At 33.1% G+C, this 25,149-nt stretch overlaps 3 protein-coding genes across 3 annotated transcripts; all 3 read right to left on the bottom strand.

Moving 5' to 3' along the window:
• Positions 1–7,942: 7,942 nt before the first annotated feature.
• Positions 7,943–11,392, bottom strand: LOC135950574 (uncharacterized). The gene is made up of 3 exons (XM_065500110.1): positions 10,825–11,392; positions 9,177–10,545; positions 7,943–9,128 (listed from the first exon to the last, which is right to left on the bottom strand). Exons 1-3 carry the CDS (start codon positions 11,390–11,392, stop codon positions 7,943–7,945), a joined length of 3,123 nt encoding a protein of 1,040 aa, XP_065356182.1.
• Positions 11,393–17,335: 5,943 nt separating this feature from the next.
• On the bottom strand, positions 17,336–18,412 carry LOC135950573 (uncharacterized). The gene has a single exon (XM_065500109.1). It carries the CDS (start codon positions 18,410–18,412, stop codon positions 17,336–17,338), a length of 1,077 nt encoding a protein of 358 aa, XP_065356181.1.
• A 778-nt stretch (positions 18,413–19,190) lies between these two features.
• Positions 19,191–21,692, bottom strand: LOC135950572 (uncharacterized). The gene has a single exon (XM_065500108.1). The coding sequence runs from the start codon at positions 21,690–21,692 to the stop codon at positions 19,191–19,193; it is 2,502 nt and encodes an 833-aa protein (XP_065356180.1).
• Between the last annotated feature and the right edge of the window lie 3,457 nt (positions 21,693–25,149).

The raw sequence follows: 25,149 nt of genomic DNA, 5'->3' as shown, positions 1-25,149 counted from the left end.
TACCGTAGGCTGGTATAGACGTTTTATTCCAGATTTTTCAACATTAACAGCACCACTCACCGATACCCTCAAGAAATCTCCAAAATTCATATTTACACCTGAAGCTACAACATCCTTCGAAAAGCTGAAGCAATTATTAGTGTCAAGCCCTATTTTGTCTAGTCCTGATTTTGAAAGACCATTTTTTGTACAATGCGATGCGTCTAATGTAGGAGTTGGAGCTGTATTGTTTCAAAAGGATGATAACGATGGTGAACATCCTATTGAATATTTCTCCAAAAAATTAAACAGCGCACAGAAAAATTACTCTACGACAGAGAAAGAATGCCTAGCAGTGGTATTGGCAATCGAAAAATTCCGCCAATATATTGAACTAATGGAATTTACGGTAATCACTGACCATTCCAGTCTAAAGTGGCTAATGCGTCAGCAGGATCTCAACGGACGACTTGCTCGATGGAGTTTGAAGCTGCAAGGGTTTAAATTCACAATAGAACACAGAAAAGGGACTAAAAACGTTGTTCCTGACATGCTCTCTAGACTGGATATGGAAGAGATTGCCATGATTGATAACATGATCTTGGATTTCAATTCCGAAGCTTTTAAAAATCAGGATTACTTGTCGTTAATAGACACCATTGAACAAAACAAAGACCGTTTGCCAGATTTGAAAGTAGATGAAGGTATAATATATAAAAGGGTTAAATTCAATAGAAACGATGCTGAAAGTGAAGACGAATGTTGGAAGATATGGTTACCAACTGATTTAACAGATAATGTAATAAGAACATCGCATATTGACAACACATCGCACGGCGGTATTGCTAAAACGTTGTACAATATACGTGAATTTTTTTACTGGCCATCAATGGTGAGGCAAACCAGAGATTTTGTTAGGAATTGTGACCTATGCAAAGAAATTAAACATCCTAAACAAGTACTACGTCCACAGATGGGAAAAGAAGTCCAGACACAAAGACCGTTTCAGAAAATCTATGTTGATTTTTTAGGCCCTTATACACGAACAAAATCTGGTAACATATTTATCTTTATAGTACTTGACCATAAGACCAAGTTTGTTCTTTTGAAGGCATTGTCAAAGGCGACTACAAAGGCAACTATAAGATTTCTACGAGATGAAGTATTTTATAAATTTGGAGTGCCGGAACAGATACACTCCGACAATGGTAAACAATTTACATCTGAGGCCTTCAAAGAATTTTTAACACTCTTCGGCGTGAAACATCTGCGCACACCTATTTATTCACCACAATCGAATGCGAGCGAGAGAGTAAATCAAACTATTTTGAGTTCCATACGAAGCTTTTTACAAACAGATCAGTCCAAATGGGATGAAAACCTGTCGAAAGTTGAGTGTTCACTTAGGTCTACAGTACACGCTTCAACCGGTGTAACACCGTATTTTGCGCTAACAGGATACAATATGGTTACACATGCACAAGCCTACGAGATACTTCGCAAATTAGACGCAGTTGAAGACGGCGAAATATCAGTCATACCGAAATCCACCCAAATGCAAATGATTCATCAAAAAGTAAGCGAAAAGTTACATAATGCGTATCAGCGAAATGAGCGAACATATAACCGTAGAAGTACAATTGTTGTTTTTAAACCAGGTCAAGAGGTATTTAGAAAAAACTTCATTCAAAGCAATTTCACAAAAGGCATAAATGCGAAATTATGCAAGCCTTGGCTAAAATGTAGGATTCGAAAAGCAATAGGTAACAGCCAATATGAAATAGAAAATCTAAATGGTCAATTGATAGGAGTGATACACGCTCAACATTTAAAACAATGATTTAGAAAACATTATAGTTTAAACTCCTTCTGATATTTTTTAACAATCGAATTAAGCCTAAAGACTAATATTAATTTTGAAAACAAAATGAGTTTAATTCTCAACAACTATCTAGATTTTCCATAGCTATTAAACTTATTCAGAACTGATGCATTAACTTTGTTGTTCTCTCAAATGTATTTCAAATTCAGATATCAACAAAACATTGAACACTAATAAACTTTATTTTTTTGTTATCGATTCCTAAAAACTTTAGTACATATTTGTACGAACAGCTTTACCATAAAACACAAAAAGATTTTTCGTAATTTTCATTCAGATTCGACAACAGAAAACTATTAACTTATACAAATCTATATTCGAGTTTTAGAATGATCTGAGAACAGTATTTGATAACAATATTTATTTTACATTACAATTGTTTTGCATTGTTGTAAGATTCAATAAATCATTAATACAAATTACAATTGATTGTCAAAATACTTTATTGGATTGATATTCATTATACCACACAATTGATTTTTGTATTATTGAATATGTAAATCCACAAGCAAACAAAATACCAATTTTGCATTATGGAAAAAAACAAGAAATTAAAAAAATGTTGTTTAAAGTATGAATAGATTTCATAACAAAATTTAAATAATAAAATATATTAATGATTTAATACACCTTACAAATAATGCATTATACTTTTCTTGTCACTGAATCTCAATACAATCTAAAACTTAGAACGAATGTAAAATTTGAGACACTTTTTAAATTCTAATAGACCTTGTGAAGTACATTTGAAAACCTTTTTTTATAAAAACATTTCAAATTATAAGAATCTGTTCTGCTATAACAAATATTTTAATCTAAACAAAATCACTATTTCACTAACACCTTTTTTATTAGTTTATATTCTCAAAACCTTATTCAAAATCAATTTTTTTTAATTTATTACAAGTTTATAAAAACAAATTTTGAATGAAAATTCGGATTTATAAACCTTTTATTAAATAAAAAAAAAATTTATTATGAATAAGGAGGTCAATGTTAAAAGCCATAGTAACTTTACCTATAATTTCTTTTATCAAGTATCCAATTGAGATTCCCGGGTATCTTGTTCCATTTTGGTGTGTATAAACAAACATGTGCAATTGTATCTCACAGATTCGCATCTGAAAGCAAAAGAATTGTTATTTTTTTTATCAAGGTTACGGCCTTGTTTACATTTTTTTATATTCACTTACCTTTTGGTATAACTTTATTCCCAAATCTTTTCACTACACAGATTTCGTGAAAAGAATTGGCTTTGTGACGGTTGCTACCAACCCGGTGCACTATATTATCTTCTTTGCTTTACCCTATTTTAAATTTTTATTCATTTTGTCCGCGGTAACAAAATTTTATTTTAAAACATTTAATCTTGTTTATTATTTTTCATTTTCTGTTTTATACCTTTTTTCCCAATGTTCTTCTTGTCATAAAATTCACAGGAGTTGATAACATGTCAATTGCCAAGAACTTCATATGAGATTAAAACCTCATATGACATATACATAGGTGGCGGTGACGTCAGTAAGATCAACTACCAGTGTAAGGTTGCATTTGTAATTCAACAATGAATAAAATAACCTAACAGTGTACGGGAACATTACTAAACACGTTGATTATGACGTCACCCACAAATGCATTGACATGCAACTCACTGACTATCACTGGTCATTCTGTGTAGAGAAGTCAGTGTAGTAAGTTACAAGGCTACAAAACAAATAGTTTGTATGTTCACTTTTGCTTTTGCTAACAACAGTTCATTTGTAATTAAAATTTAAATTAATTTCAAAATTCCGAGAATTATTCATTTAAATATTAAGTTGTTTAATATTATTAATTAAATTGAAAGATTCATACGAGTGCCATCTAGTTGTGAGGTTAGGAGTGAAGTCAAGTAGCGTGGGCACTAACCACTTAAAATCACCACTTGGAGATTACAGCAGCTTAGACCACGTACAATTCTCCAAGTTCCACAAGTCTACAAATAAAATCCCTACACACCATATTCAACAACCTGTGGATGCTAATAACAATTTAGGGAGACCATCAGAAGAGATAAGTACATAGGCAATAAAGTAAAATAGCAAAATTTAAAAACCTCTAATAGAAAAATTAAAAATCAAAAAAACTAAAAAAAAAAAAAATTAAAACCTCAATAATAAAAAAATCCTAATAATCTAAAAAAAAACAAAAAAAACTTAAAAACCTTTATTATTGTCCGTTAGGAATTTAACGTGTACTTACATGACTTTGACGAAGGTCACAAACTAACTTGAACTGACTTCGATAAATACAGTTTATGTTAGGAGTTTTTTTGTGTGTTTACTTATATGTTTCTATAACCTAAGTTCTTTTTCAATATTTTTGAAAACAATGAAAAATTTAACAAAATAAAAAAAAAAAAAGTAAAATTAATTGAAAATTATATAATAAAACTTATACTATTCTCACTAATAAACAATTAATTAACATTTCTATTACTTTATTATTTATAATTCCTGATATATTCAAATTTTTATCTATTATTTAAATATGTTATTAAAATTCTAGCTTATTATATCAAATAACTTTAACAAATCAAATCTATATTCTGAAAACTATATTTAAGAAAAAAAATAACTATTAAAATCTAAAAAAAAAAATATAATTTTTCTAAATATTTGATTTTGAAATGCCATTTTTAATATTCAATAATTGAATTATCAATTAATGGAATAATTTAATTATTGTTTTCTTTAAAAAAAAATATATATATATATATAAAATGAGCGAAATTGAAACAAATAATTAGAACAATTATAAATTAATAAAAAAAAACAAAATTTAATAAATAACTAAAAAAATAATGAATAACTAAATAAATTAATAAACAACTAAAATTATAAATAACCAAATAAATATATTAACTTATAAATAAAATAATGAATAACTAAATAAATTATTAAATAATTTAATTAATAAATAACTAAATAAATTATTAAATAATTCAATTAATAAATGAATAACTAAATAAATATATCAATAAATGAATAAATGTAATGATAACTAAACTAATAACTATATAAACTAATAACTAAATAAATTAATAAATAACTAAAATAATAAACATAATAATAAATAAACTAATAAATAAACAAACTAAATCAATAATTAAATAAATATATAAAAATTAACTTATAAATCAATGAATAAACTAATAAATCAATAAATAAATAAATAAAACAAAACTAAAAGTATTAAATATTCAGACGTCTAAATGTTTATATCTTATTAATAACTAAACAAAACAATATAATAATGCACAAAATCAATTAAAACAATAAAATCGAAATAAGTAACTAATACATAAATAACAAGAATATTAAAAAATTTCATTGTACTTAAGAAATGTTATCATTATTTTAAATGAATATTACTTGTTAAAATGTTATATATTTAAATTGTTAAAAGTTTGTAAAATATTGTAGATAATGATTTTTCTTGTTATTTATTATAATTTTGTATTTATGGTATAAAAACTAAATTGTTATTATTTAAAAACCTCAATTTGTAAATAAATGTAATGAATTTTTGTTGATGTTATTTAAAAATGTGGTAATTTATCTTTAAAAGGTTGATATGTAGCAAGATCTAAAAGGCTAATAGGCAAATGTTTTCATTAGGGACATTATTCAACATTTTATTCTTTTTAGCAGGCCAGAATGATGTCACGGATGGCTTCTACAAGTCATAGTGGGAGGGCAGCCTGTACAGGAACATAACATCTAATCCTGGAGACTTGTATTTTTACGCTTTTGTTGTTTGCTAACGTGTTGTGTACGTGTCAAGATGTATTAACAAGGTGGCAGCGTAACTACAACAATTACAACAATACAAGAACAATAGTCATTTTTGTTTGTGTAAAACCGTGTAAACTGTCAAAAAAAAATTCACAAAAACACACTTTTATAAATGAAATAGTTTTTTTTAACACTTTTAAATATTTTATGCACTTAAAGCGATGACAAATGCTCACTTTTTTAAATATAAAATAATCGTTTGAATCTTATAACAAATTTAAAAATGTTTGTAAACAAGTTTTTGACATTTCACAAGGCAAATCATGAGTAAAGCAAAAAATAGTCAGCTGGCGTTACGCTGCCACCTGGTTAAATATGCCTTGGTACGTGTAAATAGCCGAAAATGTTCGTATTCAGAACAATACTAGCACCGGTATATGCTTTAGGTGCGTTGAACCACCACAAGGAGTGAACATTTTCCAAAAAAAAGGGCGCCATTATTTTTATTTACGCAAAAACATTCAGACAAATTATGATACCCGAAAAAAGAAACGAAGTTACCTGGTCGCAAACGAACTCTAATATAGATAAACCCAAAATTCCTATTTTTACCCGTTTTTACGCCCTTGAAGGATGACTTTCGAAAAGATTATATTCTAATACATATTTTTGGGACTGCAGAAAAATAAAATAAACATTGTTTAAGAACAAACAAATTTTGTCCGTGTTTACCCCTTTATATTTCTTTCTAGTCCAAGTTTTGAAAAGAGATATAGCCTATTGATGATTCCAAGTAAGGATTTTTCTTTGTTCAAAATAATGTTTATTAGGTATAAAATAAAATCAATAAAAATTAATTTTTGTTTTTTATTAGCTATTTGACTAGATTTGTTAATGTAAATATTGTTATATAAAGCTAAATTGCTTCAAAATTATAACCATACTTGAAGAAAAACCTTTTTAGAACTTCCCTAACAGTGTAGACAGAACTTTATATAGTTTTTTTAAATCTAGTTTAACCAAATGTTACAAATAATAATAAAAATAAACCACCATATAAATAACCTACCTGTCAACTTCTACCTCTCCACCCACTTCTTAAAGTCAAATGTCATAAAATAATAAATAAACTGGTACTTCGGAGAAGGGCCATAAAATATTTCCACTTGATTCCAAAAATTTGTTTCTGGGGCACCTGATATTTTAACAATTAAAATCACGTGCGCTGAAAACTACCTCTAGGATTGACTAAAAAAGCCGCAAGATACAAAACTCAGACAAATTTTGGGGGTGGAAAATTAATAGCGGTCGGCCTCATATTGCACCCCTCCAGTGGCTATTATCGGTCAGTTGTTGTGGTTTTTATTTTTAAGGTTTTAGAAACACTTACACACAAATATGAAAAAAATCAATTTAAAAACATTTGTCTTGAGTTACAAAACATTTATTTTGATAGATATCCCACTAGCATCCCACTAAGCGACCAAAAAGGTTTTAAAGGAAAAGACCTAAGCTTTCTTTTGAGAAAAAAAAATTAATAAAAAAAGAGTCCATTTTGGAAAAAAAAAGTCAAAAAGGTTTTTGATTTTTCAAAAAAAAGTAAAAAATTGTATGTCTTGAGTTACAAAACATTTTTTTTATAGATATCCCACTAAGCGACAAAAAGGGTGTTAAAGGAAAACACATAAGCTTTCTTCTGAGCAAAAAAAAAATTAAAAAATGGGTCCATTTTTTTAAAACAAAGTCAACAAAGTTTTTGATTTTGCAAAAAAATTCAAAAATTTTAAATCTTGAGTTACAAAATATTTTTTTTGATAGATATCCCACTCGCATCCCACTAAGCGACCATATAGGCCGCTTAGGAAAGGACCTAAGCTTTCTTAAAAAAAATAAAAAAAAAAAAATAAAAAGGGCCCATTTTGAAAAAAAAGTGGCCTGAAATGTATTAGTTTTTAATGCAGAATCGACTGGTGAAATCAGATTTGCAATAAATTCAACAGTTTTTTCTCTACAGAAAAATGTGCTCAAAATCCGCGTCTTTTTTGGGTTTTGTGTGTACTTTGGCTAAGAAAGTATGTGTGCTTATATGCCAGTGCTGTTTGTGTCAATACTTGACATTATACATACTTAATGACAGGAAAAAAAAACATAGTCGTATTTATTTGAGTCTGACGGTTTAGAATAGTATATAGCAGCAAAATTTAGATTTATAAATATTGCGTGGAAAACCAAAATTAGATTCGCCTGAGGATAATTCAAAAAGTGTAGAATACAGCTGTTATTGTGTGAAGAGTATTTAATGTGATTACAATTCAATATCACATATGTTTATAAAGCTTAAAAGCTCTTTGTATAGAGTGAGTTTCTTGGTTTTCAGCAAATCCATTAGACTATTGTAGTTACTGAAGAAGGCAAACCCTTGCCTTTGATAATTGAATTTGGTGCAATGAAAAATTGCATGATTATCATCGTCAATTACATTACAAATTTCGCATAGATCTGAGGCTATTGATCCAATCATTTTGAGGTATGGCTTGTTGAATGTATGACCAGTTAAAAGTCTGTTGATAATTTTAATTTGAGATTTCGAAAGATTACTATTACTGAACCAGTGAGATTTCGGCAATTCTGGGAACAGTTCATGGAAGCACCTTCCAGATTGTTGAGTTTTATATTCCATGTCCCATTGATTCCAAAGGAGTTTATAAATTTCCGCATAAGCATCCTTTAGGGAGAGCTGAGGTCTTATAATGCAGCCAGCGGAGGCGGCATGCTTAGCAAAGTAATCCGCCAGTTCGTTGGGAGGTATACCGACATGTGCTGGTGTCCAGATGAATAGAATGGAATTTAGATTTGAATTTTCAATCTTTTTTATGATTTTTGAAACAAGAAAATTGAAGGAAGTGTTGTGTCTGAGTAATAGGCACGCATTTTTGCTGTCAGTAAAAATTGCTGATTGGGAATAGCCATCTTCTATGATGATATCGATTGCCTTGTCAATTGCGTAGAGTTCTCCAGTTAAAGAGGAAACTTTGTTGGGAATTCTAAACATAAAGTTGTGGTTGCAGGAAATGTTACACACTGCGCAGCCAGTGCTGTCAGGCATCACAGAGGCATCAGTGGCAAAAATTGCGTATCCTTCGCTTTTAAGATGATGTATTTTTTCACAGAAAAACGATCTTATGACCTCAATAGGGGTGTTGTTTTTTGATGAAGGAAAGTTGTTTAGGGATATGGAGATCTTTGCAGACACCATGGGTGTAATGTCCGTACAGGTGTTTTCGAAGATATTTTTGAAGAGTAGATAAGTGTGGCCTAGACTTGATTTTCTTGTTGGGTTTTGGGCAATGAGACGGTACGACTCGGGATTAAACATTTTCATTTTTAAAAGTTCCTTAGCGGCTAAGTAGAGAGCTCTCTGAGAAGGTGGTAGTGTGAGAGATAAGGCATAAATGATGTGCGTAGGCGTTGATGGATTAAGACCCAGACTCCTGCGAAGCATGTTATTTTGAAGCGTCATTATTTTTTTATTTATATACCTGGGAGCATGAGCCGTTGAGGATCTTGCATATTCAGTCTTCGAAAAGACAAGGGACTTGGAGAGATTTATCGCAATGTTTGGCATCAGACCACCTTTAAAGGAAGTAACCATTTTGATAGCATTGCAAGCAGCTTTGGATTTTTCGACAACAGAATCGTAATGTTCCTTGAGCGATAAACTATTTTTAATATATCTGCCCAAAAATTTGAAACAGTTGACATTCATTATTGGATTGTTGTTAAAGAAAACTGAAACATTGCGCTTAGTACCTTTAGCCATATATAGAGCAGCAGTTTTTTGATAATTTATATGGAGATTAAGCGATTTAGAGATATCATGAAAAAGGTTCAGTTTGTTTTGCAGACGATGAACAGAGGTATCAAAATCACGGTGAGTGGACATAATTACAAAATCATCAGCAAATTGAAAAATTTGTGTGTCCTCATCAGCAATTTGGTGTAATTTTAAAGTATAGATGTTAAACAGGAGTGGACTCAAGCAGCTGCCCTGTGGTAGGCCATTAAAAATGTCAATTTTGCTATTGCCAAGAATCAGTACACGATGGCGGAGGAATTCATAGATCCAAGATGTCCAATGAAGTGGCATGTTGAGTTCACCAAGAGTTGCATGTAGAGTATCAAGTTTCACACAGTCATATGCCCTTGATATGTCAAGTGTAACAAGAGTAACCTTGCAGTTGGCTTCCTTTGCGACGGTAATTGCATGTAAAAGATCATTAATACAACACGAAGCAGACCGGTGCTTGCGATATGCATAAGATCTCATTGGAAGTATGTTATTCTCGGACAAGAAGTTGGTAATTCTCTCCTTAAGCATTAGGTTGATGGTTTTCACTAAAACAGATATTAGTGCGATAGGTCGAAAATTTGTGAAATTGTCCAAGTCCTTATTCACCTTTGGAATGGGAGCGATGCGAATTTGTCTCCAGGAGTCACGAATTACACACTGTTTCCACAGATTGTTGAAAGCCAACAATAGAGAGTGTTTGGCAGTTGTTGAGAGACTTCTCAACATCTCATAAGAAATATTGTCAGGACCAGCCGCAGAAGATTTAGTTTTATTGAGTAAGACAGCTAAGAGTTCAGCATTTGTAAAGGGATCATCCATAGTAAAATTGGGTAACGTTATTTGGCAGGTTGCTTGACCCTTGAGATGTTCCAGAAATGCTAGGTTGTTGTTAGGGTTCCATTTTGAGTGTGTGTTATGACTAGAAGAAGATCTGCATGCATTTATGAACCTAAAAAAGGACTTAGTACCAGGTATATTGTTAAGTTCTTCAGTTTTTTCTACAAATGATTTTCTTTTAGCAATTTTAACATCCTTTTGAAATTGTTTAATAGCTTGTGCTAAATTTAAAGCATTTTGAGAATTTTTAAGAAGATTGAATTTTTGTTGTGCTACAGTCTTTAGCCGGAAGGATTAATATTTAGGAGTTCTCGAGGAATTTTCCTGAATTTGGATTTTAGAATTTGAGATTAACGTATTCATTTCGAATTCTATGTGGTCGAAATTGGGAAGGAATGATGAATTTCCAATGTCCTTTAAAAGTTTTCTTTTGGAAAGAAAGAATTTGTTGTTTGGTTTATTGTTGTTGATGTTTATATGTATTGGGTAATGGTGACTACCTCCAATGGTTGACTGCATGACATTCCATTCCATATTGAGAAAGGTATTGGTGAATGTTAAATCGAGTACTGATCCATGACAGTGGGGATCTACAAGTGATGCCTTAAAGGTGATGTTTCCATCGTTGAGAGGATGAAATCCTGAGTCATCAATCAATGCCCTGATAGAATTTCCGCGTGGAGAATTGATAGAGTCGCCAAAAGATTGAGATCTCGCATTGAAGTCACCGCCAAGTATGACATTTTGTTTGGTGTCTAGAAAGATTAGTAGTTTTTTCATCTCAATTTCTAATTGTTTGGCTTTCACTGATTGTGGTACATAAACTGATGCTAAAGTGAGGTTTTTTGATAAGTTTTTTGTTTCGCAAATTATTACTTCCAAGGAAGATGAAAAAGGCACTTGTGTTATAGAAATATGTTTGCTTACCATGATGGCAACACCTCCAAAGCTGTTGTTACTCCTTTTCTTCATCAGTATGTTGTGATTTATGAAACGAGCATTTGAATTATCATCGGCGAAGTTGAAAATCTCACACAGAAGGCATATGTCTATGTTATACTTGTTCATGTAATATTCAAGATAATTTTTGTTTCTGGTAAGGCTTTGAATGTTGTACTGCAGTAGGTTAACCATTATAATGATAATGAAGTATATTATTGAAAGTGAAGAGGTGAATTTGAGATTTTATGATGGATGATGGGTGGCGTCTGGTAGGCTAGAGGTTGATGACATAGGTATGTTGATGTTAGAGACAGTTGTTTTGAAACTTTCCAAGATATTTTGGCCATCGTTGTAGTTGACCTGAGATAAAAGATTTGAGAGTAACGTTAGAAAACTGTTCATAGTTCGCTCAATTTCTGTAACTTTAAAGTATCCCGGATGGTTATAAGCTGTAGTTGAAGGGACAATTGTTGTAGCTTGAAGTTGGGGGAAATTATGTTTGGGTCGAGCAGCAGCAATTTTGCTATATTTAATTTTGGTAACTCTTCTATTTATTTCATCCTCATAATTTCTCATACATTTCTCAGCCTTCTGGGGGAGGGATGGGAAATTTGTAGAATAGTTCTCCTCAGATAGAAGTTGGTAGTAGTTTTGGTTGAGGGCATATTTTTGTACCACTTCCTTCCTTGATAGGTTGGAAAGTGCCATAAGTTCCCTTATATCGTTTTCCTTCTTCCAGGTAGGGCATTTTTGAGAGTCGTGTGAGACATGTTCTCTTGAATTGCAGTTGATGCAGCGTTTTTCTTCGCATTCTGGATCACATATGGTTGTGCTAAGACACTTTTCACACTTTTGGCCCTCACAATTGGATGGACATATTAGGATTTTCCCGCAGTCAAGACATTTCTTTCTAGATCTGCATCTTATGGCAATATGACCTAGTCTGCCGCAATTTTTGCACTGACGCAGTGGGGGTACATATAGTTCTACACTGACTATAGTGTTGAAAAATTTCAAACTTCTAGGAAAATCAAGTGAGCCGAAGCCAACCTTGACAGTACCAGAAGGAATTTGTTCTTCACCATTTCTTCTTTGGAACCTATAGACAGATATTACATCCAGCCCATTGTTATCTTCGATCTCATCACGAATTTCACTTTCCGAAAAAGATATAGGTACGTTTTTGATAACACAGTACACGTAACACGTTGAATAAACCTATTCGGTATGAAGGCTTCAAGATCTAATTCTTTCAGTTTTTCAATCAAAATAAATTTATTTGCTTCCTCTGAGGTGGAGAAAGTAAGTCGGAAAAGATTGAGCCCAACTTCCTTAATGACAGCCTTTGTGAATATGCTATTTTTCCTTAGTTTTTCATGAAGAAACATTTCAATGTTTTTTCTAGAGTTTGCCAGTTTGACTGTAGATTTAATTAGCACGTTGTAAGGGCCTGAATGTGTTGAGGGGTACCAATTGATCATGGGGATGTTAACTGAAGATTGATTGTTGTTGTAATTTTGAGGAGCAGGGGTTTGCTCATCATTGCGGGTAACTGTTTTTTTAGGTTCAGTAGAATGTACAGATGAATTTGGCATGTTGTTTGAGTCTGATGTTGATAAATTTGATTCACCACCTTCTCGTAATGGATTGCCATTACCATCCTTCAGCACTTTGTTCTTTGAGAGGCTTACCTTTCCTTTGCGTTTTGCATTCCCCGGGGGGGCATCATCATCATCACTCGCCATTGCTCACACTACACATTGGAAATCGCCTAGACGTTTTAACAGAAAATTAACACAGTCTGAAAGCACACACTTTTTATTTTGTTCACAAATTGTTCTTCTCCTTTGTTAAATTTCTTTTTAAATTATTTTATAAAATTAATTTTTAATTGATTCAATTATCCGTTATAATTTTCTTATATATGGAACAACAACAAATTGTTGGAATTTAATACACAATAAGTATACTTTTGAGTCCCTTTCTCACTATATACATGTGCAAAAAAAAAATTTTAAACCGTTATAAATCCAAAAAAAAAAATTGTAAAGAATTTCTTGACACGGACACCGAGAATAAAACTGATCGCAACCAAGGTTGGTGAGTGTATCCGCGTCTTTAGGTCATAGACTGGTGAATAGAGAGGATTTACTATGTACATGTGTATAGGTGACACTACACAGAGAGAAATAACACATTTCTATAATTCGTTTGTTTTGTTATGCTTGTTCATTCAGGTTGCTGCTTTACAGTATACTGAAAAACAAACAAAAACTGAGGTAAAAACAAAAAAATGAGCAATGAAATATTTGTATTTTTACGCTTTTGTTGTTTGCGAACGTGTTGTGTACGTGTAAATAGCCGAAAATGTTCGTATTCAGAACAATACTAGCGCCGGTATATGCTTTAGGTGCGTTGAACCACCACAAGGAGTGAACATTTTCCAAAAAAAGGGCGCCATTATTTTTATTTACGCAAAAACATTCAGAAAAATTATGATACCCGAAAAAAGAAACGAAGTTACCTGGTCGTAAACGAACTCTAATATAGATAAACCCAAAATTCCTATTTTTACCCGTTTTTACGCCCTTGAAGGATGACTTTCGAAAAGATTATATTCTAATACATATTTTTGGGACTGCAGAAAACTAAAATAAACATTGTTTAAGAACAAACAAATTTTGTCCGTGTTTACCCCTTTATATTTCTTTCTAGTCCAAGTTTTGAAAAGAGATATAGCCTATTGATGATTCCAAGTAAGGATTTTTCTTTGTTCAAAATAATGTTTATTAGGTATAAAATAAAATCAATAAAAATTAATTTTTGTTTTTTATTAGCTATTTGACTAGATTTGTTAATGTAAATATTGTTATATAAAGCTAAATTGCTTCAAAATTATAACCATACTTGAAGAAAAACCTTTTTAGAACTTCCCTAACAATGTAGACAGGACTTTATATAGTTTTTTTAAATCTAGTTTAACCAAATGTTACAAATAATAATAAAAATAAACCACCATATAAATAACCTACCTGTCAACTTCTACCTCTCCACCCACTTCTTAAAGTCAAATGTCATAAAATAATAAATAAACTGGTACTTCGGAGAAGGGCCATAAAATATTTCCAATTGATTCCAAAAATTTGTTTCTGGGGCACCTGATATTTTAACAATGAAAATCACGTGCGCTGAAAACTACCTCTAGGATTGACTAAAAAAGCCGCAAGATACAAAACTCAGACAAATTTTGGGGGTGGAAAATTAATAGCGGTCGGCCTCATATTGCACCCCTCCAGTGGCTATTATCGGTCAGTTGTTGTGGTTTTTATTTTTAAGGTTTTAGAAACACTTACACACAAATATGAAAAAAATCAATTTAAAAACATTTGTCTTGAGTTACAAAACATTTATTTTGATAGATATCCCACAAGCATCCCACTAAGCGACCAAAAAGGTTTTAAAGGAAAAGACCTAAGCTTTCTTTTGAGAAAATAAAATTAATAAAAAAAGAGTCCATTTTGGAAAAAAAAAAGTCAAAAAGGTTTTTGATTTTTCAAAAAAAAGTAAAAAATTGTATGTCTTGAGTTACAAAACATTTTTTTTATAGATATCCCACTAAGCGACAAAAAGGGTGTCAAAGGAAAACACATAAGCTTTCTTCTGAGCAAAAAAAAATTAAAAATGGGTCCATTTTTTTAAAACAAAGTCAACAAAGTTTTTGATTTTGCAAAAAAATTCAAAAATTTTAAATCTTGAGTTACAAAATATTTTTTTTGATAGATATCCCACTCGCATCCCACTAAGCGACCATATAGGTCGCTTAGGAAAGGACCTAAGCTTTCTTAAAAAAAATAAAAATAAAAAGGGCCCATTTTGAAAAAAAAAGTCAAAAATATTTTTGATTTAAAAAAAAAAAATCAAAAATATTTTATTAAATTTTTTTAATTTTTTTTTTCGAAAGATTGCATAAATAGCTATCTAAACTATTTGGGACACATTTTGCTAAGAACAATAGGTAATAAGTTATATGGATAAAAAAAAACACCTGTTTGGCCAAAATGTCAAATTTTGACCTCCTATAACTCAGAGAGTTCTTGACCGATCTTGTTGAAAAATGGTGTCCGAATTACTATCCAATAGAACTAACATTTCATCGCGATCGGAAGACATCGATTTCAAAAGTTGGTTCACTTGACGTGAAATGCCCCATATATATATATATATATATATATATATATAAGGGTGTCAAAGGAAAACACATAAGCTTTCTTCTGATATATATATATATGTATGCATTGCGCATACTTTGAGGACAGTTATTCGATACACCGCATTGTTTGGGGACATTTGCATACTTTGGGGACTGTCCTCAAAATTTTATATGCCTTGCGCATTGTTTGTGCGTGAAATAAAAAAAGAAATAAAACTGTGTTTTTATTTTGTTTATATTAAAAAATTATTTTCTTTATTATATTACCTTTATGTTTGAGAATACGTTGTATAGGTCTTAGCGATCAAGCTACGATTACATTATTATATGCAAAACAAAGTGGCGAACAATGCTTAAGAAAAGTACCGTTAACGGTTTTACTCGTTACAATTTAGAAAAAAATATCCCCACCCAAGGGTGAACAAAAGGGAGTATACACATACAAAAAAAAACTAACTTAAACATTGCCGGCCACCTTGCAACAACAAAGAACGTTGCAACAAATCTTAAATTAAATAGGTAATAATAATAAAAAATGTAAACTTAAATCATATTTTTTTTTTTCAATTCATTTATTTTTTCAAATAACAAGTTGGTCATACGACCAGGCCAGACCAGCTGGTATATATGTATATATAAATAAAAAGGTTCCCATAGAACAAGGTCTATGGGATGTAGTTTGACACAGACTACATACTGCACTCAAGAGAGTATGGTTTTGAATCAGACCATGAACTGGGCCCTTAACGAGGGGCTTGGCCAGAAATGACCCAACCAAAGATGGTGTATTGAGCCATAGGAAGTCCCGGGTTCGAATAGATTTTACCTCTCATAATTTGCGGTGCTACCTCAGGACCAATTACGAGCGCGACTTTTCCGGACATATTAAAACTCGGATCTGCCAATTGCATACCCTCAAAATGATCTTTTATAGTGTCCGAAACCGTTTCTACAGGAGTTTTTATGCCATGCATTGTTTTTACCTTTACCGTCAATGAAATTTGTCGCGATGCCTCATAAAGAGAACATATATTGACTTTGCAAAATTTTTCTTCATTAACGGTGGAGACGGGCAGCTTTAGGTTTGCCACTAAACTTGAGCAAATATAGCTCATGCTACAGCAAAGGTCTAAAACTGCCCGTACCCGAATGCTCTTGTCCGAAATGAGCAGCAAAACAGTAGCCGTTGGAGAAAATGACACGGGGTGAAACAATGGCATTGACGGAAGTTCATTCGAGACAGCAGGTCGAGGATCGCTAGTTCGCGAGCGTTTTTTGGATTTCATTTGTTTCGCCGCGACGTTATTGTCATAGTGTAACATCGAATGATGTTTTCCTTTACATGTTTTACAACATCCTTGACTTGAGCAATCGCGGGAAATATGATTTGCGGAAAAACAACGAGAGCAATAATGGTGTAGTAGCACCATCCTAATTCTCTTTTCACAAGTCATATTTATGAATTTTCGACACGAAGACAATTGATGCTTGCGATCACAAATGCGACAATTTTTAGCAAGGTTTCGCGAATTCCCGACCGGATTCGAACCAGAGGCTTCCACGGCACCTGATACTGGGTCAGGATTTGTAGTTATGTTGGCGTCAGGAGCCGGTACCACTGCAGGGGCAGAGGAATTTTCAGGTGAGGTCAAAGGGACCTCTTGGTCAGTGACCACGATGGCTGTTGAGCTCTCGATGACAGCGACAACTTCAGACTGGCTGGTAGAACCTGTAGTAGTAGTCGTCGCAGCTGAGTCCACCTCCATTGTCTCATCGTAATCCTCAAGCAAAGCTTCTTCCGACAAGTGAGTAAGAGGATCCATTATACTAGGAAACAATGAAGGTTAACAAAACAATTTTTAAACAGTTTCACTGGTTAAAACAACCAGTTTTGTAATTGGTCGCTTTATTATCCCGTTTTCTGTACGTATGTCCGCGACGCGTACGTGATTATCGCTTCCTGGATAAGTCCTAACGACTCTTCCCATTTTCCAAGAAGTGGGTGACAATTGCTCATTTCGTATGACAACTAAGTCTCCGTCTGCTATATCTCTTTCTGGATATTTCCACTTATATCGTTTGTGAAGACCTGACAAGTACTCTTCTTTCCATCTACGACAAAAGTGATGAGTCAGTGCTTTAACTTTCCTATAACGATTTAGAAGACTAAGCGGCGAGTCATAAATTGACGGTTCAGGTGGAGCTAGTATAGGCGACCCTATTAAGAAATGACCTGGTGTAAGAGCCACTATCTCATTAGGATTATCATTCATAGGGCATAATGGTCGAGAATTTAGACATGCCTCAATTCTAGCGAGGACAGTAGAAAGTTCCTCAAAGGTATATTTACCGGAATGTGCATCTTTACGAAAGTGCAGTTTGAAACTTCGAACTCCCGCTTCCCACAAACCTCCCATATGGGGAGCACCAGCAGGAATAAAACGCCATGAAAGGCCGTTGATGCCAAACGTCGAACACATCCTAGCCCTACTTTCCAATAAAAAGGTTTTAAATTCTCTCTCCAACTCTCGAGAAGCACCTACAAAATTCGTCCCGTTATCCGAAAAGATCGTACGTGGACAACCGCGTCTCGAAATAAATCGATTAAATGCCGCTAAAAATTTATCTGTTGATAAATCTGAAGTTACTTCTAAGTGTACGGCTTTGGTGGCGAAACATACAAAAATACAGACATAGGCCTTTAAGATCTGACACGACCTACCGTTCAAATTTTTCATGTCGAAGGGACCAGCGAAATCAACTCCTGTTGTTGTAAACGGTCGATCCAAGTTCGTCCGTTCTGGGGGTAAGGCAGCCATTAGTTGAGTGCAAGCGCGTTTACGATCCAACACGCATCGCTTACAGCGATTAACAATTGTTCTAACAAGTGTCTTTAAACGAGGAATCCAATATTCGATTCGTATTATCCTTAGCATTAGTTGATTTCCACCGTGAATGGAAATCTTGTGAATAAATTCTGCTAAAAGGAGCGTGAAGCGACATGAATATGGCAATAAAATAGGATGCCGTTCCGTATAAACCAATGAAGGCGACCTAGCCAATCGACCATTAAGTCTCATGACACCCTCATTGTCAAGAAACGGATTTAGAGGTAAAAGTGAACTTTTAGAAGAAAGTGGTCTTTTTTCTAATAGACACTTGTATTCCTCCGCGAAATTACCTTTTTGGGCCACAATGGCCAAACGTAGTTTCACATGTCTCACTTCATTTTCAGACAGCGTTATGGTGTCATACGAATATCGGTTCCTATAAAGCGAATGAGTTCTATGGAAAAATCTGAAAACGTAGGATAAAACTCGGATAGCACGATCAAGCGACGAAAATCTCTCCAAAACGTCCTCGTAATTCGTAAAAAAAGAGAAATGAGATTTTACATTTCGAACCTCAAGATCGGTATCAAGCATGGATAAATTTCTCAGATTCCAAGTAGACTTTTTGTCCCGAAGCCAATGTGGACCATTCCACCAAAGAGAGCTCTGAGCTAAAAGAGAAGGTGTAACTCCTCTACTTCCTAAATCCGCTGGATTTTCCTCAGATCTGACATGATGCCAATTATGTTTGCCTACAATTTCTTGTATCTTGCAAACTCGATTTGCAACAAAGGTTGCCCAAGAACAGGGGTCTTTTCTTAACCAGGAAAGGACGATCGTAGAATCAGTCCAACAATAAACCTGGTGCAATGGAATGTCAATTTCACATAACACGGCCTTCAAAAGGTTCAAGACGAGGTAAAGTAACCGATTTAATAGGGGCCACTTTCGTCTTGCATGTTAGCAAATGTGTGAAAATTTCTCCTCTAGGTGTTTCCACCCGAATATATATTACCCCCGCATATGCCTTTTCCGAGGCATCAGAAAAAACATGAAGCTCTACTGAGGATTCTGGTTCATAATGGACCCATCGAGGAATTTGTATACAATTGACTTCATGATACGAAGCCACAAATTTCTCCCATTCGGTTTGTGTTGACATTTTTATATCCTCATCCCAATCTATCTGATCCTGCCAAACTTTTTGCATTAGCATTTTTGCTACTACTAAAACTGGACCTAACCAACCTACCGGGTCAAATAATTTCGCGATTGTTGACAGAACTTCCCTCTTAGTGTAGTGCGAACGTCGCGCTATAGGATTCACCCTAAAATAGAAAACGTCCAAATGAGCATTCCATTGGAGTCCCAGCGTTTTCGAACTACTTGATTCGACAAAAACCAAAAGTTTCTCATCTATCAAATACTCTGGGGAAAAACCGGCTAAAATTGCCTTATCGTTCGAAGTCCATTTTCGAAGATTAAACCCTGCAGATGATAATGCCGCTACAAGTTGATCACGAGCGATCAAAGCGGTTTCAACATCATGAGTCCCCGTGAGTACGTCGTCAACGTACATACCTTTACGAAGAATTTTCGATGCGAGTGGATATTGACTCTCAGAATCATCTGCCAACTGTAATAAAGTACGGATGGCCAGATAAGGTGCACAATTGACGCCAAAGGTCACAGTCTGTAATTCATACTGCTTTAAATCCTCTGTAGGAGAATCGCGAAACAAAATACGCTGAAAAGGAGTATGAGACTGGTCAAGCCTTATCTGTCTATACATTTGAGTAATATCACAATTAAAAACATAGCGAAAAAATCTCCAACGTAAAATCAGTAGGACTAAATCTGCCTGAAGGGTAGGACCGACAAACAAACAATCGTTAAGACTAAGTCCACTAGAAGTTCTATTTGACGCATTAAAAACTACTCTCAATTTAGTAGTTTTACGATCAAGTTTTATTACAGGATGATGTGGCAAATAACATGAAGAAATGGAAGACGATGTCTCCACTATTGGCCGCATGTGACCCAAAACCAAATATTCTTTAACTACTTCGTCATACATTTCCTTAATTTGTGGTTTCCTCAATAGTGAAGCTTCCGTTCTCAAAAATTGCGCCCTAACATTTTGTTTTGAAGAACCTAACGAAAGCTTTTCCGGAAATTCAGGCTTGAAAGGAAGTGTCACTATATATCGTCCATCAGTTCCTCTGCGAGTTGTGCGCTTGTAGTTCTCTTCACAAATCCTATCATAAAGGGACATTATTTTCCTTTTCGGCGCCTCCTCTAGTTCCCAAAAGCGGAGTAAGCTGCTGTTTAAATTGTCTTCCTCGGAAAACTCAACTCTGGTATTAAACACCTGAACAGAAGATGATGGCACAGGACCAGTAATAATCCAACCGAATATCGTGTTTTGAGCTAATAACGACCCTAAAAAGTTTGTACGAATTTCCCTTAATATAATTTGAGGATACAAATCTGCACCTAGAAGCAGATCAACCGGTCTGCAATTGAAAAACTGAGAATCAGCCAATTGTAGATTCGGTAAATTCCCACAAAGTTTATCCGACATAACAAACGATGGTAAATTACCCGATATATTTGGTAAAACAAGAGCTGTAGTCCTTAAATTAATCGACGTGTCCAAAGGAGAGCCTATTTCGATCGAGCAAAGTTTAGTAGAGGTTGCAGTAATCGTCTGGTTGACACCAGAGATTTGAGCATTTGTCAAATGCGCCGAAATCTTTAAACGATTCTGCACGCGTTCAGAAATAAACGACGTTTCCGAACCAGGGTCAATGAGGGCTCGAGCCGGGTATGTCATACCTTGGTGACGTATATTCACCATAGCAGTCCCTAAAAGTACAGTCCGATTATTGGACAAGTGGAACACCTGTCGATTTGAGGGACCTGGGTTATTTTTTCTAGAAGTAGACGCTGAAGATTCCACAGGCCTAGAGTTTGTTGGTGGAGATGCCACGACAGAACTCGCGCCTGTATTTGAATTTTCAGTCGAATCGTCTGAGGATGAAGTACTTCTATGCAGCAAAGTGTGATGTCTCTTCTGACAAGTTGAACAGCTATGAACACTTGTGCAATTTCTAACCTCATGTGTTCTTGATAAACAATTGACGCAACAATGGTGTCTCTTAATTGTAGAAAATCTTTCCGAAACTGAAAGATTCTTGAAACGCTTACAATCGCGTAGGAAATGGCTTTGATTCTTACATAAAACGCAAAAATGAGAATTTGATGCAGAATTAACATGATGTGTTTTTACCTTTTGTACCGATGGTACTTTTGTCTGCGGCGTTTCCCGAATATCACGAAGACATTCCAAAGTTTGAATCCTTTCTGTTAGAAAAGCATCCATGTCTTTCCAACATGATAACGCAAATTTATCCTTAATGCTCTGTTCCCATAAAGTTACAGAGCAGTCAGGAAGTCGCTGTACACATAAAAAGACTAGAATCGGATCCCAATTCTCTGTCGGAATTTTATACACCGACAACGCGGCAAGGCAACTATTAATTCCTCTTTGCAAATTTTTGAGGCCGGTAAAAAGACTCTTTTTCTAGTATTGGAATATTAAAAAGCGTCTTTAGTTGATTATTAACCAACATACGCGGATTCTCATAGGCGTCTTTTAAATTTCGCCATGCCATTTCAAACCCTATATCAGAAAGCGGACTTTTCGAAACAATTTCCTTCGCGTCGCCACTAGTCTTACGCAGTAAGTGGCATAATCGTTCAATATTTGTAAGACGCGAACTATTTATATATAAGGCCGTAAACAAATCCCTAAAAGCAGGCCATGAAAGATAATCACCCTTAAACATATCTACGTCACAAGGCGGTAAAGTCAAATCATGATGACCGACACAAATATTCTGATTCACTGTTGGCGAATCAGTTGACTTAGTCACTGAATCAAACTGATGAATTTTCTCAGCAATTTTACCCGAACAGTTAATAAACGATCTATACGTATTCTGATATTTCGAGCTAGTCACCTCAGTATCATCAGGTTCAGTGTCCTCAGAGGTCGTCAAATAATCAAGACATTGTTCATATGTCGATTTAACAAGGTCCCACAACTTATTCAATTCATCTCTGTGAAACCCTATTGTGAACGCAGTATGTACTTCTTCGCGAGTATTATTAAATTCGGCTTCAAAACGGATAAGAGCATCCGAAGCTCTAATAAAACGGTCAAGTGGTGTAATAGACATGTTTATTACTTTTTCTTTTATATAAATTACAAGTTTAAAAATAACAACTTTAATTTATTATTGATTAATAATTTCCAAAATTTTTTACTTTTAAAATTAAAAAAAATCTAATTGATTTTTTCAAATAATATTTAATAAATTAAATTGTAATTAATTTTCACAAATTTGATCAATATTACACAAAATTAATTTGTCAAATTTAATCAAACGCAATAATAGTCAAACTGACCGACAGTAGAGTGACCACTTTTATATGAAGAAGAAGAAAAAGCAAACACTAATGTCTATGTATTTATTTAATATCAATCAAAAAAACACAACACTATTTCCACCACTTGTTATTTATTAATAAGCACAATTAATAATATTAATTTTAATTAAATTTCTTTTCGTTTAAAACGCGAAAGATCTTTATTTTGTCACAAAAAATGAGCAAATTATCAAAATAAATTTAGTTTCTATAATTCTGTCCGTCCACGTAAACAAACCCGCAGTTGATATTTTCTAGTAGTAGAAAACGAAACACAAAGCAAGTGTCAAATAAAGTGAGGGTTGGAAAAGCGACCAACTACAACAAACACACAGTAATATTATAATTAATATGTATGTATATGTGAGTGTTTGTTTAAACACTTTTATTTTTAATAAACAAAATAAATAAAAAACACTTTTCTTTTAAAAAATTCACAGCACTTTTTTTTATAAAGAAATTCAAGTATTATTTTGTAAATATGTTTTCCAAAAATAAGAAATAAAGAATATACGATGGTAATTGCGGAAAGTGTCCAAAAAATGGCGATCCTTTATATGACCATAAAATAAAAAAAGTAGTAAATTAATTTGTGTTCTTCGTACTTGTCTTATGTGCGGCAAAAAATCCGGCTCGATTGGACCAAATGTTTGTGCGTGAAATAAAAAAAGAAATAAAACTGTGTTTTTATTTTGTTTATATTAAAAAATTATTTTCTTTATTATATTACCTTTATGTTTGAGAATACGTTGTATAGGTCTTAGCGATCAAGCTACGATTAGATTATTATATGCAAAACAAAGTGGCGAACAATGCTTAAGAAAAGTACCGTTAACGGTTTTACTCGTTACAATTTAGAAAAAAATATCCCCACCCAAGGGTGAACAAAAGGGAGTATACACATACAAAAAAAAAACTAACTTAAACACGCATAGTTTGGGGACATGTTACTTTGAGGACATTTTTTCGCATTTTTTTTTATTGTTGCATTTGATTCCGCTATGTTCTTTTTATTATAATTAATTAGAATTTTCTTTATATATGCGGTTTAAATGCCTTAATTTTTAATTTAAAAAATAAATTTACGCCGATAAATTATTTACACATCGGCGCCTTTGACATTCGTAATTTTTTTGGCGCAATTTATTTGCAGTTTTTGTTTATTCGCGCCAATAAAAATGTCACATATGCTTGCCTCTGCCTACACCTGACATATTTTTGATAAGTATACGTAAGAATATATAAAGGTGATGGATATTTTGCAATACAAATCATTAAAAACAAGAAACACAACATGATTTTGTATAAGTTTGTCATTCCGTTTGTAATTTCTACATTTTTCATTTGCGACCCCACAAAGTATACATATATATTCTGAATCGTTATATTACAGGAATTCTTTCGGAAGCTCGGTTGCTATTTAAAATCGAGAAAATCAGTATATAAGGAAAAACCAGGACAATCTCGATTTTTGACCCATATCTGGATTACTAAATCATTAATATAGACAATATGGATATCTAATGATAGATATTGCAAAGACCTGTGCAACGACGTATATAAGACCATAGTAAATTGGAAATACAATGGGTCAAAATCGGAAAAAATATTTTTTAACCCGAATTTTTTTTTTCAACAAAAATTTTTTTTTTTTCACTATATATTAAAAAAAGAAATTTTAAAAACTAAACAAAACAAATTTTTAAAATTAATAAAAACAAAATATTTTGTTTACCTAAAAATATTTATTTTAAAGTATAATTTGGTGAAGGGTATATAAGATTCGCCACTGCCGAATATAGCTCTCTTACTTGTTTTGTATATATTTTATTAAAAAAAAATATATACCTAACCATTTATAGGAATCATACTAATCATATTAACTCAAAAAATTTCATTGTTTGAAGCTATCTATCGATTTGTATTTGTAAACAATGTAAAATAATTTTTATAATGTAAAATAATTAGTATAATGCTAAATGTAAATGATTTGAGTACATTTCTTAAAGTAAGCAAATGTCCTCAAACAATGCAATACATAAAGGTAACGTCCTCAAACTATACGGTACATAAAATCTCCTCAAACAATACGGTACATAAAAAAACTTTACCGAAACATCAATGTCCTCAAACAATGCGGTGCATAAAGTATTAATATATGTATTATTAATTTTATTATGATTTTTGTAGGGCTTAAATCAATGTCATCAATCCAATTAATATTTTTTGGTTTAATAACACTAGTTTACAAATCAAACATTTTTCTTTGCTCATGGAATGAAACTTATATTTTTGAGAAGAGCTAGGGACGCTTGTTAATAGACCATTTTTTGTTTCCCACCTATACG

Source organism: Calliphora vicina, chromosome 2, assembly GCF_958450345.1.
Source record: "Calliphora vicina chromosome 2, idCalVici1.1, whole genome shotgun sequence".
NCBI lineage: Eukaryota > Metazoa > Arthropoda > Insecta > Diptera > Calliphoridae > Calliphora > Calliphora vicina.
The sequence above is the reverse complement of the archived record's forward strand: the minus strand, read 5'-3'. Positions and strand labels throughout refer to the sequence as shown.

Bases quoted from the DNA above. Each gene is read 5' to 3' on its own strand.
- LOC135950574 (XM_065500110.1), bottom strand. From the start codon at position 11,392: ATGAACAAGTATAACATAGACATATGCCTTCTGTGTGAGATTTTCAAC. The intron at 10,546-10,824 runs GTAGTCACCATT...CTTTAAATTTAG, and splicing joins CATGCAGTCAACCATTGGAG to CACAAGCTATTAAACAATTT. The intron at 9,129-9,176 runs GTATATAAATAA...CATGCTTCGCAG, and splicing joins TCAACGGCTCATGCTCCCAG to GAGTCTGGGTCTTAATCCAT.
- LOC135950573 (XM_065500109.1), bottom strand. From the start codon at position 18,412: ATGCTAAGGATAATACGAATCGAATATTGGATTCCTCGTTTAAAGACA.
- LOC135950572 (XM_065500108.1), bottom strand. From the start codon at position 21,692: ATGGATGCTTTTCTAACAGAAAGGATTCAAACTTTGGAATGTCTTCGT.